Source organism: Propithecus coquereli, unplaced genomic scaffold, assembly GCF_000956105.1.
Source record: "Propithecus coquereli isolate 6110/MARCELLA unplaced genomic scaffold, Pcoq_1.0 Scaffold65, whole genome shotgun sequence".
NCBI classification, from domain to species: domain Eukaryota; kingdom Metazoa; phylum Chordata; class Mammalia; order Primates; family Indriidae; genus Propithecus; species Propithecus coquereli.
In genome coordinates, this window is record NW_012152507.1 from 6,007,553 (window position 1) to 6,023,608 (window position 16,056).

Here is a 16,056-nt window from a genome sequence, read left to right on the forward strand (position 1 = left end):
ATGTTCATACATCAGAAGACTTAATATTGTTAATATAGGAATACTCCCCTAATTGATTTGCAGATTCAGTGCATTCCCTGTAAAACTGCTAGCTGCCCTCTTTGTTAAAATAGACAAGCTGATTCTAAAATTCGTGTAGAAATGCAAGGAACCCAGACTAGCCAAAACAAACTTGAAAAAACAAAGTTGGAGAACTCACACTTTGTAATTTCAAAACTTACTACAAAGCCACAGCAATCAAAACAGTGTGGTACTGGTGTAAGGATAGATATATAGATCAATGGAATAGAATTGAAAGTCCCAAAATAAACCCACATATCCCGGTCAGTGGATTTTCAAGAAGGTTTCAAGCCCATTCCATGGGAGAAAGAATAGTCTTTTTAGTAAATGGTGCTGTCACAGTTGGATATCCACATGCAAAATAATAAAGCTGAACCCTTATGTTACACCATATACAAAAATTAACTCAAAATGGATCAAAGTCCTAAATGGAAGAGCTAAAACTGTAAAACTCTTAGAAAACATAGGAGTAAATCCTGTGGCCTTGGCAGTGGTTTCTTAGATATGACACCAAAGGCGTGAGCAACAAATGAAAAAATAGTGAAATTGAACATTATCAGAAATAAAAACTTTTGTGCTTCAAAGGATACCATTAAGAAATTGAAAAGACAACCCATAAAAATGATAAAAAAAATTTTGCAAATCATATATCTGATAAGGTACACATACCTTATCAGATACTTGTACACAGAAGGTACTTGTACACAAAATCAGGAACTCCTACAACTCAATAATAAAAGGACAAATACACCCTGCTGAGGACACTGAACAGTGATTTTCAGGGGTTACTACGACAGTAGGTAAGAATGATACCTAACTAAGTTTGGGGAAAGGAGATGTGGGATGGTACTATTGTGAGAAAGAACATAAAGATTTCCTAGGGGAGAGGTGATGCCTAAGCTAAAGTTTCTGAGAACAAATAGGAATTAGCCTGTGGAGGAGGCAGGAAAAGGCGTTCCAGGTAATGGAACAGCATGTGCAAAGACTTGGAATGGAGTCAGAGCATGTTGCTTATGGCTAACTATAAGTATATGGCCTGCCCTGAGTATAAGAGATGTTTTGGGGCAGGCCAAGAACAGCTGTTTCTTTACAACATCATAGTGGATTTCATCAACCAGGTTTTATACCCATCTTGCCTAGAAGACAGACGAGCATTTTATTCTCCTGTACAAAGAATTAGAGCCTGAATTACTTAAATGGCCTGCTAGATTGATAGAAGTTTATTCTCAAAAGAGTACAATGATTTTATAATAAAGGTATACTTTGGGTATCTCTCCTATGTGGCAGTTTATCTTTCCTTTTTGGAAATGAAACATTGAAAGATTTCTTGTTTTTTTGATGAACTTCTTAGAAAAGTACATTATCTCACCCTCAACACTTTAGGAAATGTATCCAAGGAGAATGTTTGCGCCAAAGCCAAGAGAGGGTCTGAGGTTTGCCACTGTGAACTCTGAAGGGCAAGTTGGGCAGGTTATATGCAGTATTCTGTGAGCCCTATCTTATAAATAACCAATATCATATTTGAAAATAACTTAGGAAAACAAATTACATACACAGGAGATTGTGTGTGTAATGTGTGCGAAAGAGAGAGAGGGAGAGAATACGTGTTGGGGAATTGTAGGGGGCAGGTTTATCTGGATCTTTAAAAATTGGAAATATGAGCATAGGCATGTAAAAAATGCCTAGGATAATTCTGCATAATGGCATAATTCCAGACATTGGCTTTGTAACCAAATCCTGTAGAAGAACTGATATCCTGATATATATATTCTCTCTGGCAGAAGCATGCGTTTTATAAAAACTGCTTTTTTTTTTTTTTTTAAAAAAAAGAGGCCATTTTATTTTGTAATTCTGATTTATTTCCCATCTGTGGGGAATGGAGTTATCATTCCAGTATCTGAAATGGAATGTGTGTTTGTTGCTTCCCAGCTCTGTGTGGTGTCCCTGGCGTTATTCAGAACTCTCATTGGTTTACATTGTGAAGATGTGATGTTACAACTAGTTCTAAGGTGAGTTGCCTTTTTTGTTCCCTTTAAAGAAAAATTTGCTCTGTGCTTTATATTTATATACTTTACATTACTTTAGTAATATAAGCTAAGTAGGGGCCATGTGTCTAAGGAAGAAGATTATCTAGAACATTAGTTTATTTTCTGCATTATTTCCCAAGTTAATTTTACTTTTCCTATTAAAAGTTTTTAGAGCACCATATATATTTTATTATAAACATGCTCCTGGAAACAATAGGTAGAATGGAAATTTTCAGAAATATTATGAAAGTTTTTCTGGTCTGTGGCTGAACATCTTTCTCCTATGCCTTCCTAGGGAAATTCTGCTATTAAAAACAACTTTCTAAATATGAATTGCTTTTGATATATAATTTTTTTTGATTTCTACTTTGGTAATGGTACACATCTGGTATGCACAGTCTGATCTGTGAGTATGTTTCAGTTAAATTCAGTAACTATTTATTGAGTACTTTCAGTGTACAATTCAGAAGGGAGTAAGGCGTGGAGTAGAAAGACTGAAAAGGACTTATAATACAAGGTAGCCAAGGTACGTCCTTCAGAAGAACAGGTGGGAAAGCTTTTACAAAGTGGCTGGTATTTGAAGATGGGCATTGGGAGTCAAAGTGGACACCTGTTAAACTAATATTAATTTGGTACTTTAGGTAGAGGACTCAGGAGCACCAAATCCTGTCTTGGCCCAGCAGTGCCTCTTCCTGTCCAGATCCCTGAGGGAAGCTTCTGCTTTCATGAAGGAAAGCAGTGATGCTTCATTATTAGCTCAGGATTTGGCCTTGAATCCCAGGGAAGAACTGTACAAACCCCAGGCTAGACCATGGTGCACGTATTTCCTTCTTTTCCTGAAACCCAGATCCTGAATCTTGGAGTTGACTGCTCAAGTAAGACCCACCCTTGAACTACAGGAAATGGATCCAGGGAGGATGTTGCCCCAACGCTGAGAGAGAAGTGGAGGGCTAGGGCCAGAGGAGCTCAAGGGTTTGTGCCCAGGGTTTGTGTTCTGACACACCCTTCTGGGGATGTGGGAGGTGACAAAGAAAAAGAGTCAAACATGCATGCATACCTCCAGCATGCACACTTCTCTCCTCCTCCCTTAGTGGACTTTCTGACCGTTTATTTGACCTGTCCTTGGGAATAAGGGTGGATGAAACTGGGGTTCTGACATGATTTGAGTAGAAGTTACCAAGGAGAAGGCATTCCAGGTAGGTGCAATAACATTTCCAAATATGTAGCTCTGGAAAAGTGAGGGGTGTCAAAGTGGGATCCTAGTTAGAAATGTGAATCCTTGGCCTCCTCCCAGATCTACTGAATCAGAAACTGGGGTTGGGGTTCAGCTAACTGTGTTTTAACAAACTCTCCAGGGGATTGTGATGCACTACTAAATTTGAGAACCACTGGTTTGAAGAATGGTGCCATGTAGATGTAACATCCTTTCAAAAGGGAGTGATTAAAAAATGAGTCTGAAAAAGTTGGTGGTGGCATAAGGTGCAGGGCCTTACAGAGTTGTTTTATGGGAGAGTATCACCTATTAATTTTTTAAGTTTAAAAGAGTTTTTGGACTTTTTAGGGTTTTAGATTAGGTCATCAGTAACTAATCTTAAGGCATTAGCAGAGAACAAATCCGATCATAAAGAAACACCCTTGGTAGTCTGGGCAGAGCATTAGTTTCTGTCCTAAAAGGATTACTTTAGCTCCCCAGCAAGTCTGTGCTGATGATATGACAGAATGTATTAGCCAGGCCTGAATGGAATCCAGAAGAACAACTTGGCAAAGCTGTTTCTATTGCCAAAAATCTAGGCTTTTACTCTGACCTGTGAGTAAAACCTGATTATATTTAAATGTTAAATTCTTAAATACTTCTTTGATGGCAGGAAAAACAGCTGTCTTTTTCAGTGTTTCTGGAAGCCTGGCCTTGTTGGAGGTGTAGAGCTTCCCATCTCTGGGTCACCAGGTCAAATTTAGCCCAGGTGGTAGAAGCTTTTACTTGCTGGCTGTTCAGTGACCTTTAAAAGGTGAGCTCTGATCACCCTTTATCTACTCACATAGTGGTGCCTGTTGTATTGAAAACTGTCCTCAGAGATGGCATCAGTCATGGCTTCTCTTGAGACTCACACCTATACCTTATGAAGATGAAGAAAGTGGCTCATAGTTGAAATACGTAGATGTCCAAGTCAGGGATGTTCATTCCCAGGGTGAATAAGGACAAAGAATTTGCCAGGAAAGTGCCTGCAGGGCACATTATCACAAGCTCTGAATGGAATAGTGGGGAAAATGCCAGACCTGAGGTTGGGAGATGGCCTTGACCTACTGGTCCTAGGCTCTCTGAGCCCAGGTTTCTTTGTTTCTTTAGGATGATAGTGACAATAATGTAATACTATAGTTGCTCTTTATTGAACCTTTATTCTGTTTCTAATTCTTCTGCGCTGCCTGGGGGAACCAGGAGGAGAGCAAGTGAGAAGACTCACACGTACCGACTTCTGTTGGTTGGGCACGTGATAAGCACACAGGAACCCCTGGTTTCTAGTCTCCTTCTCCAAGCTGCTGACGTGACTCGACATGCTCTGGTTTTAGGATGTGTTACCTTATAAGGTTATTGGGAGGATCACAGTGGTGATAACTGCGAAAATGCTTTGAAACACTGTGGAGTATTTTACACATTTAAGGAAGGGGAATTTTCTGGAAAGTACATTTTAAAGTAATGAAAACAATTCTTTTATGATTTAGAATCTGTACCAAAATCAAGAACAATAAGAAATGTTTATTCTTCTAGTCATTTAAATATTATTTTAAGGGACATAAAATAGATTTATCATGCATCTTTTTGTTGTTGCTGCCACTGCAGTCATTTGAATGTATGTGATGTACTTGTAGATCTGAGAGGCAGCAGAGCAGTGAGGATTATATGGATGCTTTTAATGAAGATATTTGTTATGTGATAAATAATAACCATGTGCCAATTTTTTTTGCAACCCAAATACTCTTAAATATCAACATTTCAAAGTGATAATCCATTTATAACTGGTATTAGTTTCTTTCATTTGGCAAAATGTCAGAAAAATGAGCTGAAATAAGGTACCCCAAATGAGAGGATATTTTAGTGAGCAGACAACCAAGGAGAAATTGTCCACTGCCACGGATGTGACATACGATAGGCCAAAGCCAGGCAGGAAATGCTGACAAGCAGGAAAGTGACAGATCACCCCCATGTTCCCACAGTGTCCCAATAGAGACACAATTTAATTGCTAATTGAATGCCATTTCTGAATATTCTGGTTAGGGTGTTTTTTTCAGAAGTGCTGATCCATTGTCAGGTTTTTGAATTGCATTGCCTGTTGTGTGCAGATAGAGGCTGTTTTGCTTGAAGAGGAGCTGTGTGTACCCTTCAGGAACATTTCCATCTTGCGTAGGAGTTGGGGGTCTGGAGGAGAGGAAAAACATGCAAACAAATAAAAAAAGGGCCAACCAGCCCGAGGGAAAATGCATAGGAGAAATATGGCCAGAACTTCTTTGAACAACAAATGATGTTTGTGAAGTCCACTAACATTGCTTTGTGGATTTTTGCCTACTGCTACGTTGTTGGGGTTGTCATCATCTCAGAAGATGCACTTCACTTACCTCCTTGGACTTGACTGCTTTGTTTTGCTTGTTTTTGGTCAATGTAGCGGTAGGCAATACATGTTCTTTGTTATCAGTTGATTGGCACTGAATTATTTCAGAAGTGATGATAACTTATTTTAATGAATGATATCCAAGAAAATAGGAAATAGACCCAGGGTGGTAGAGGGTTGGGGAAGTACTGAAAACAGGCAGGACAACATGGACAATATTTTTTTTCCTGTTATGTTGAGGGATGGCTTCGAGGAATTTGGACCTCTAAAGTTAGATACTTTTTAGTCTCTGATATTTTTACTGCTTCCCGAATTTAATTAAAATATCCAAGAAAAATAAATATAGTTATAATAAAAAGATAGTTCGATGATAAATACCTCTGCTAAATTCCTAAGTGATTTTTCTGCTATTGACAACCAGTTCATTTTGATATTTGACATTTGGGGAGTTTCTGGCATTCCTTCTATCCCTAATCTTTGCCTGTACATGATGGAAAGACAGACGGTCAAGGTATGGTTTTTTTACTCTTTCCTCTGGGATGCCCCTTCATTTTAAAGGCACAGCAGAACTACCATTTTGCTTTGTTTTCCTTTTTTAAAAATCGATCTTTAATAGTTATACATTTAAGGGGCAGACGTGATATATATCGATACTTGTATACAATGTGTAATGATCAGATCAGGGTAATCAGGATATCCATCACCCCCAACGTTTATCTTTTCTTTGTGTTGGGGCTATTATAGTTCTTTTCTTCTAGCTATTTTGAAATATACAGTAAATTATTGTTAATTATAATTTCCCTACTGTACTGTCAAATTCTGGAACTTATTCCTTCTATCTCACTGTATTTTTGTACACTTAATTAACAACTAACTTCTCTTCATCCTTCCCTCTTTCCTCAGCCTCTGGTACTCACCATTCTACTCTCTTCCTCCATAAGATCCACTTTTTTAGCTCCCATGTGTGAGTGAGAACATGTGATACTCGTCTTTCTATTCCTGGCTTATTTCACTAACATAATGACCCCCAAGAACTACTGCTTTGAGTACCAAGAGTGGTTATTCATTTGAACAGATTCCTGCATTTCCAATTTCGTAGAATCTCTCCTTTAACTTTTAGGGGATCTCCCTGTATTTGATTTATTCAGAAGAAGATTCTTAGTTTCTACTGAAAGCATATATTTTTAAAGTTGCAAATTCCCAATAACTCTTTATTCTAATATACGTTCAAGTTACCCACTGGTGATATTTGATAAATGGCTTTATTAGCTTTGATCCAGTGTTCCATTTTTAATACTTCAAGCAAAGAGTAGAAATCTATGTATGTTAACTTAAATCATGAAATATGCTTGGTTTGAGCTGTAAGTAGTCATTGAGTTCCTGCAGTGTGTAAAAGCATTGAGGCAGTTTATTTCTTAAATAATTAATGACCAAAATAAGGATATAATAAATCCTGTGTAATCTGAATTTCCCTAGGCCTCACCAGCGTATGGGAAAAAGGGAGTTCACATCAACAGCCACAGGACAGGATTCCCCGGCTCTCCCCCTGGCCACCTCAGGTCAGATCTTGGCTCCCTGCAAAGCATCAGCCATTGCTTCCAGGGGTCCCCGAGCGAGAGTCTTATGTATATTCATGCACAGGCCTGTCTTCCTCCACAGTCACCTCAGCAGCATCTGCTGTGGTCTCCTCACCTTCTCTGGCTCCTTTTGTTGCAGCCACCTCACCTCTGTCCCTGCTGTGCCCCTGGCCCCTCCACCTTCCCTTGGTGCCCACTTGGCCCCAACTGTGCCATGTTCAGACAGAGGTGGAAGAATGCCTCTGTTCCCCATGTCATTCCTGGCCACCAAAGCATCTCTACTCACAGAGATCCTTGTGAAACAGAGCTCCTTCATTTTCTGCCAGGGCATCCACTTTTCTCCAATGGGGCTCAGATAAAGTCCCCAAAGCTGAACCAAGCATTAGAGCAGAGCTGCTTCCTTTCCTATTCTGTCCTCCTCCATCTTTCCTTTTCGTTCTTGTAACCATTGGCTTTCATGAAACTGAGCTTATTAAAATAGATGTCACCACGTCAGACATGCAGGGTCATGTCTGGTTCTTAATGGTAGCAGTTTAAGTTTGTACATGCCCACAGGCGCAGTGAGGGAAGGGACTAGGACCCCCTTACCTAGCTGTACAAGGTAGTTAGAGTTCTTGAGAAATGGTTTGATTTTTTTTTTTTTTTTTTTTTTTTTGAGAACTGAAGGTTAAGTGGCAAGGTTGTCTTTTCGTACCTGGGAAGTATTATTAAAACCTTTAGTGTGAAGTACCATAACAAGAATTGAGTCTTTCTTTTCTCCTTGATTCAGGCTGTTGCACTGGGTCAGTCATTAATATACACTCACGTTTTCCTCATTTGGATCAGCAGGAGGTGTGGGAAATGGCTTAATGTTTCTTGGCCTTAAGACAAATACCCTAAAAGTTGTACTTTTTATCTTTTTCATGAAAAATTTAATCTTAGCTTGTTTTCCTCTGTACTGGTGCTTTCTCAGAGGCTGAATACAGAAACAAAACCATTCTGGTTTATTGAAAAGTTGGGATTATTCCCATAAAAGCTGTCTCATCTAGAATTGGCTCCTGTACACATATGTGATGCTTGGTCCTGGCTATGAGTCCTTTATCCCATTTGTTCCACCTTTGTTTAAGTAAACAGTATGGTTTTTTCCCTGTTAAGAAAGTAAGCCATTTAAACACACTTTATTCTACCCATGAAGCCCACTGATGTGCTCCAGGTGTGTCAGAAATGAGTGTCCAGCTTTTCTTGTCTCCAGGTTCATAATGATACTAAAATGCTTTTGATCACAAACCCCAAAGTGTTTTGTGCGAAATGGGGCCCAGTGATCCTCAGTGAGTCATTGGCCACCGTATTTTTTTCCTCGTCACTCAAGAGAGCATAAGAAGAGGTTTACACTATGGAGTGGGTGTTTGCCACTGCCATTCAGTGCCCACTATGAGCCAGAGTTTCCAGGATTATAAAACAAAATATTGAAGCAGGCCCTTCCTGTGGTAGCACATTATATTGAGGAAGCAGACACCGAAATAATTGTGGTACAAGGTAACAGTGCTTAATAGAGGCCTGGGAGCACAGCAGAGAAGAAGATTAGCTCTATCTTTGAGTAGGGAGCCAGAAGGCCTTCCCAGAGAAGGTGACAGACACTGCAGCTGGACTTTGTGGGATGAAAGGTATCTGTCAGGCAGAAAAAGGGGACACACACTCCAGGTGAAGGGTACAGCGGATGGAAAGGCACAGAGGCAAAGAGGGATTGGTAAGAGATGAAGTTTGGGGTGGGGTAAACTGTGAAGGTCCTTAAATGCTCTGCACAGAGGTTCTGTTGGAAGAAAGGAGCATTTGACAAGTTTTAGGCAAGGGTATGATGGGTAGATTGAGAGCCAGGAGAGGATGAGTCCACCCCTGGATGCGACCAGTCCCTATTATGGCTTAGAATGTTAGTCCTGATGGTGGTTTAGGACATTTTGGAGACTGAATGCAGCTCTTTTTGTCATTCTAGGTATCTGATCCCCTGCAATCACATGATGCTGAGTCAAAGGTGGGCTGTGAAGGAGAGAGACTGTTACTCTGTTTCTGCGGCCAAGCTGCTTGCCTTGACCCCCGTCTGCTGCTCCAGTGGAATCACTCTGACGCTTGGGAACCAAGAGAGGGATTATATTCTCTGGTCAAAGTATACGCACGATAGTCCAGGTAGGAATGTGCTGGTGATGATCTTTAAACAAAAGGATGCCAAATCCATCTTTCCTTGGGATATGTGTCTCTTTGGGTAGGTGGGGAATAATGTAGTGAGTCCAGTTTCTTTTAGGAATGACCAATTAGGGGATGCTTTTCTGCTTGTCAGGAGTTATGGACACTTTGTAATGAGTGTTCATTGAAGCACCCACTTGTCACCTAGTTAGTGCTCCCAGACCTTTATTTTAAGTGGACTTTCTAGCGACATTCTCTGCTGGCATCCTCTGAGTCCAAATGAATGAAAACATGTATAGCATGTCTTCTAAAACAAAATGGGGGTGAGAGGTGTGGTTATGGCTGTAGCAAAAATAGAGTTAGCCCTTGTTTTAATTTCTAAAATGCCATTTTTGGAAATATATAATTTCCAAATGATATATATATATTATTATATATCATTATAAAGCTTGAACTTTGTGATGTGACAACAGTGTCTGATTCATTTTATTAACCTAATCAGGGGCTTTCATAAATACCATTTTTACAGGTGTTATAATACTCAGGTGCTGTTTGCCAGCTACAGTTCACCTCATACAAATAAAGTTTAAATGGCCCCTTCTATCAACCTTGGCCCCCCGACAGGAGGCATTTGCGTATCTTTGATGGTCATATGGCTGTTTCAGGAACATTCTGTTGTCCTGTGACCACTAGGAGACGGTCCAGTCCTGGTGTGGACTCGAGTGTTTCCGATCTGTATTCTGATATCCACCCCAATAAGGTCGTTCTGTCCACCCAGCCACGCTCCTCTTAGATGAAGTAGATTTAAAAGCCAAGTTACTTGACTAAGGAAATATCAGCATATTTGATGGAAATGTAATTTCTAGAAATTAAGGTTGTCTTGCTGATTCTTGGTCTTTATATAAAGATACAGTTTGCATGTGGAAATTAACAATTTATGTGACTATATCTTAAAAATATTTCCCTGTTGGGCAAACTAGTGTGGATATTTTATATTTTCTTGCCTAAGTTACTTTTTAAAACATTTAAAAATTAATGTTTTTTAAATTTATCATAAAAGTTGTTTCAAGAATGATTTTGTGGCTAACTTTGCCTCAGAATTCAAAATTCAAATTAAACATGATTGTCTATAACTTGCCAGCATCTTTCCCCATGTGATCACTTTTTATGCTTTGAAGAATGTATGATGGTATTCCCACTTTACAGATGAAGAAACAAACTCAGAGGAATTGACTCGTTCAAGGTTATACAGCTGGTAGGGTCTCTGATTCTAAATTCCATGTTCTTTCTACTCTCCTGCCTCTGGGGTTGCATTAATAGCAGATAAACATCCTTATGGATGGATGGTCACATAGTAGCTAGCTAGAGTAATTATTGTGCAGTGGTAAGTAATTTGCTCAAGAAAGTAGAAAACCTGAGTCTTGGGTCTGCTACTTTCTTGGGTAAATCACTTAACGTTTCTAAACTTTTTTTTCTTCTCTGTAAAATAGTACCTACCTCAAAGGATTATTCTAAGGATAAATGAGTTAAGATATGTAAAGCTCTTAGAAGACTGCCTGGCATGTATTAAGTGCTCAATAAATATTGCTAATAGTAATTTTTGATGTCTTTTTACAGTAGATAAGGGATAAACACCTTTTAGCAGTAGAGCTGTAAAAAATGAATGGTGTCTATCTACACTAATGACTAATGTGTACCCTTAAAGGCTTAGTTCTGGCCTAGTCTTAGAGATTTAGATCATGAAGAGACATGAAGCTTGCACAGGTATGGCACTGAAGTAAGAATGGGAGTTGTCATGAAATAGCTTGTGCTTGAATTATGGCTCTGCCACAATTTGGGTTGGGTGTTCTTTCACCTCTGAGCCTCAATTTCTTTATCTGTAAATGGAGAAAATAATATCTACCATTTAGGATCATTGGAGAATTAACTTAGCATTGCTAAAGCATCTGCAACATATCAGATGTTCAAGAAATGGTAAAAGAAATATATATAGAAATACACACACACACACACACACACATACATACATATATATATATATATATATATAATTTCCTTGTCTGAGTCTTTTTTGTTTTTTTTTTGAGGGAAAACATAAACTTCAATGCAGATGTTTTCACAGTTATTTCAGTAATGAAGTTGGAACTTTTAATATCAAAGGCAGTCATGGTAACATAGGAAGCATTCTTAGGTTACAATGACTTCTGTAGTGAATATAACTTTACTGTATGAGACCATTTGATATAATCCTCATAGCCCAGGAAGGCAGAATGAGTTAAAAAGCTTATCTAGGCTGGGCGCGGTGGCTCACACCTGTAATCCTAGCTCTCTGGGAGGCTGGGCGGATTGTTTGAGCTCAGGAGTTCGAGACCAGCCTGAGCAAGAGCGAGACCCCGTCTCTACTAAAATTAGAAAGAAATTAATTGGACAACTAAAAATATATAGAAAAAATTAGCCGGGCATGGTGGCGCATGCCTGTAGTCCCAGCTACTCGGGAGGCTGAGGCAGGAGGATTGCTTGAGCCCAGGAGTTTGAGGTTGCTGTGAGCTAGGCTGACACCACGGCACTCACTCTAGCCCGGGCAACACAGTGAGACTCTGTCTCAAAAAAAAAAAAAAGCTTATCTAAAAACCCAGGGTTTTTCTACAGAAAATCTGGTTCCTAAATTCATGGATTACTGTCCTTCTACTTTAGATTCCAAAAACTTTTAAGTTATTACCTACCCTGTGGCAGGTACCATATTAGGTTTATTACCTAATTGAGCCTTCTCAACAACCCGAGAGGTTGCCATCATAGCTCTTCTTTCTCTAGTAACTGAGATCAAATAACTGTTTTCCATTGGCTGTAGCTAGTATCTGACTGGCTATGTTGGTTTTGTATCTTCTGTGAGGGTAGAGTTTCTATTATTATCTTTCCGTCTTCTACCCTGATCAATTTTTATTATTCAGAAATCATTTAATCAGACATTATCAGACCTAAGTAGCTGGCGAGACAAAGTCTTAGCCCAATGGGTCACATCCCCACCCACCACATTTGTTCCCACACCTCTCTTTTTCTGACCAGTTTCTGCCTCCCTTGCAGGGTCTGTGGAGCAGCCGCTCCCAGAGGTGTTCTCCCCGTCGGCCTGCATTGTGGAGTATGGGAAAGCCCTGGACATCAGCTACCTGCAGTACCTCTGGGAGGCCCACACCAACATCCTGCGCTGCATGAAGGACTGTTGCGTCTGGTCCGCTCTGTATGACGGGGACTCCCCTGACCCCGAGACGTTTCTCCAAAATCTGACAGAGGAGGGCAGTGTGAGCTCAGCCTACCCTGTGTTTGGGCTCCCGCAGCAACTCCCCAGGAAGACTGGACCTCAGCTGGCTCCCAGAAAGGACAAGACCCAGACGGAGCTGGAATGGGACGACAGCTATGACACTGGGATCCCCTCAGGGGCTGATGTGGGTTCCTCCGAGCCTTATGACAATCTGGAGGCTTCAGGCCCCCCGGCGCCCATCGATCCCCCCAAACATATCCAGGAGATGAAGAAGAATGCCATTTTGCTCTTCAAAGGCTCCTACATCGAGGAGTCAGACTTTCAGGACGACGTGATGGTGTACAGGCTCTGTGCTGAGAAGGACTCTGAGGACACCAGGGATGCCCAGGAGGAAACTGCAAAGCCACCAGCTGAAGCCCAGACCAGAGTTCAGAGTGTCCCTGTGAACAACGGCCCCCTCCTCAGCCCCCAGCCAGAGGTCGATTCAGAGGAGGAACACAATAGGGACAGTTCAGACCTATTTCCAAATGTGTCCAAGGAGCCAAAGCAAGAGAGTGAGCCTGAAGTAGCCCCAGAATCAAACTTAGTGTTAGCACCCCCTGTCCCTGATGCAGAGCACAATTCAAACCTGATGGTTATCAACCCAGAGAGTGAAGATTTCATCGCCCAGTATGACCAGATCATTAAGGAACTGGATTCTGACACCCAGGGCTTGACAGAGCAGACTTTCCCCACACCTGATCCCTTGCTGCTCCCAGAGGAGGAGGAGGAAGGAAAGGAAGAAGAGAGCAAAAGAGAAAAGGAGGAAGAGGAGGGGAAGAAGGCACTAGAAGAGGAAGAGGATGACTTCGACTCTTTCACAGTGGAAGCTCCTGCTGTAGAGACCGTGCCTTCCCCATTTGGGGTGAGAGATGAGACTGCCTTTGCCAGTCACCATCCTGTGAGGACTCAAAGCACCCCGTTCACAGGTGATGATCTTAAATTGGTTTGTGGTTTCTGCTTTTGAAAGTACTTGTACATTTTGGAACCGGAAAGTAAGGTGGGTAAAGGTAAGAAGCATTATCAGTTTACCTAACAGAGGGCTGAAAATATTTTTGTAAAGAGCAAATACGGCTGGTTTTGTTTTTATTTTGTCATTCTTTTTTTTTTTTTTTTATTTCAGCAAATTATGGGTGTACATACGTTTAGGTTACGTGTGTTGCCCTTGGTTCCCCCCCCACCGAAGTCCGTGTTTCAAATATGTCCATCCTTCGGATAGTGCGCATTGCCCTCCTTGTGTATACAAATACCCCTCCCCTCCTCCCTCTTCCCCCCTCCACCCACCACTCTCCCCCTTCCCCAGCATCCAATAGATGTTGTTCTGATATGTGCATTTATGTGTTGATTAGTTAATACCAATTTGATGGTGAGTACAAATGGGTCCCGTTCTGCTGCTCTTGTGGTGCTCCACTTTGGATAATGGGCTTAAGTTTAATCCAGGAAAGTGTAAGAGGTACTAGATCACTGTCATTTCTTATGATTTTGTCATTCTTGTAATGATTTTTCTTATTTCTGTTAGGGGTTAAATTTTACTGTTTAGTGACGTCTCTCAATATGTCTATCATCAAGTAATAGGACTGATTAAACCACACAAGAATCCAGTTATATTGAATAACCTCATTTCCTTTAGTCTAACTTATTTTTCTCCTTGGCACTTACTTATATGTGTATTTTAAAAATTACTGTCTCCTCCACTAGAATGTGTGGTATGTGAGGGCAGAGACGCATTTGTTCTCTGCTCTGTCCCTAGCACCTGAACAGGGCACAGGGCACGTGGTCGTTGCTCAGCATGCTTGTTGAAAGACTATAGCTGTGCACGTACATCAGAGGCCACTGGGGTTAGTTCTCCCTTTGCATGGGAGCACATTTCATATAATCACAAAACCTTTATCCAAAAATAAGCTGAGTAGACCCATATAAACTCAAACCTCTTCTAAAGAGTGGGTGTGTCGAAGCGATACACCACCAGCAACAGGTAGAAATCATGTAAGAGGCAAAGGGATAGGATACAGGTAAGTACATTGGGGTGAGGAATTATGATAAAAGACATCAGACATTAGCCAGTGAAATCTGAACCTGCAAATTGTGGTGCAGAGGGAACTGCCACAGAGGAGAGGGTCCATTAAGCTCAGGGAAGGCTGGGGTGGGACTCCTGCAGGGTGTCCAGGGAGCACGGAGAGGTGCTGGAAGATGCTAGCAGCACGGAGGGACAGTGGCCTTGGAGTCAGACCTGGGTGAATCCAGGCTCTAGCACTTAGCAGCCACGTAGCCTTGGCACTCCTGAACCTCCATGTGCCCCTGTGAGGACTGACTGAGATTGGGGACGTCATTCCTAGTGTTATGACAGGGAACCCCCAGCAGCCTCAGCTGAGGTTTGTCCTTCCCTGGAGAGTAGAGAAAAGCTTGGTGAGGAAGGGCTGTGCACCCACCTCCCAAGGTCGCCTAAAGCAGATGAAAGCAGTTTGCCGTCTCCAGCCAGCCAAGTAGGCTTAATGTGACTTCAGAGCTCTTCCACCCTCCTCCTCCAATACTTATCTATTTACTGATGCCTGAAGATTTATATAAACAGGAGAAAGCTTTTAATTCCACAATTAAAAGGCTTGCGGTTCTAGTTGAGATAACATTTCGGTGTGAACGAGTTTTAATTAAAATTCAATCAATCATAAGTAAAAAGGATTAGATAATCTCACTTTCCCAGCAGATAAGGGGGGCAGGGAAGGGAGGGACCTGGGAGGGTTCCGTCAGAGGAAAAGGGGCAGAAGTAGCCCACCACACATCACAGTCTTGCCTTCTTGTGGGACATCAGGGCTACCTGTGGCTGATGAAGCCTGTTCTTTAGAATGTGAGCTTTCCTGTAAAGGAGCTTCATCCCTGGGAAATGTGTAAATTGAGGAAACAAAGTATAGCTTAGGGTAAAAAAAACAAAAGCTAACACAACACCTTATTAAATAACATCAATATTTTACATATGATACGCCTGAGAACTGGAAAAGTGACAAAACATAATGGGAGTTCTTTGATACATATAGGTAATGGTAACTAAAACCTTGCCTCTTTCCTCCTTTGAAACTTGTACACAGCTTCAGGAAACCTCTTTTCTCTTTCCCTGTGTGTGTGCTTTGTAGTGTTCAAACTTCTGAGTGTATTCTGTGCATTAGGCTAACTTCCTTCTCTCCAGGGAATCTGATTTCCACTGAAACGAATTCACTTCCCAGCAAAATCAAAGCATTCCATTTATCTAATTTTATTTATTCATGTATTCAACAATCTTTTATTGACCCTCTAATGTTTGGCAGGTTCTATGCTAGGAAATAAGCACACAAAATTAAAGGAACTCA

The 16,056-nt window shown here is 41.0% G+C and overlaps 1 protein-coding gene across 1 annotated transcript in view; it reads left to right on the plus strand.

Moving 5' to 3' along the window:
* FAM160A1 (family with sequence similarity 160, member A1) overlaps positions 1-16,056 on the plus strand; it is a 105,635-nt gene that overhangs the window by 78,172 nt on the left and 11,407 nt on the right. The window contains exons 6-8 of the mRNA XM_012660018.1: positions 1,990-2,069; positions 9,236-9,426; positions 12,505-13,647. Of these exons, the coding sequence (XP_012515472.1) occupies positions 1,990-2,069; positions 9,236-9,426; positions 12,505-13,647 (1,414 nt within the window). The remainder of the gene's footprint in view (positions 1-1,989; positions 2,070-9,235; positions 9,427-12,504; positions 13,648-16,056) is intronic.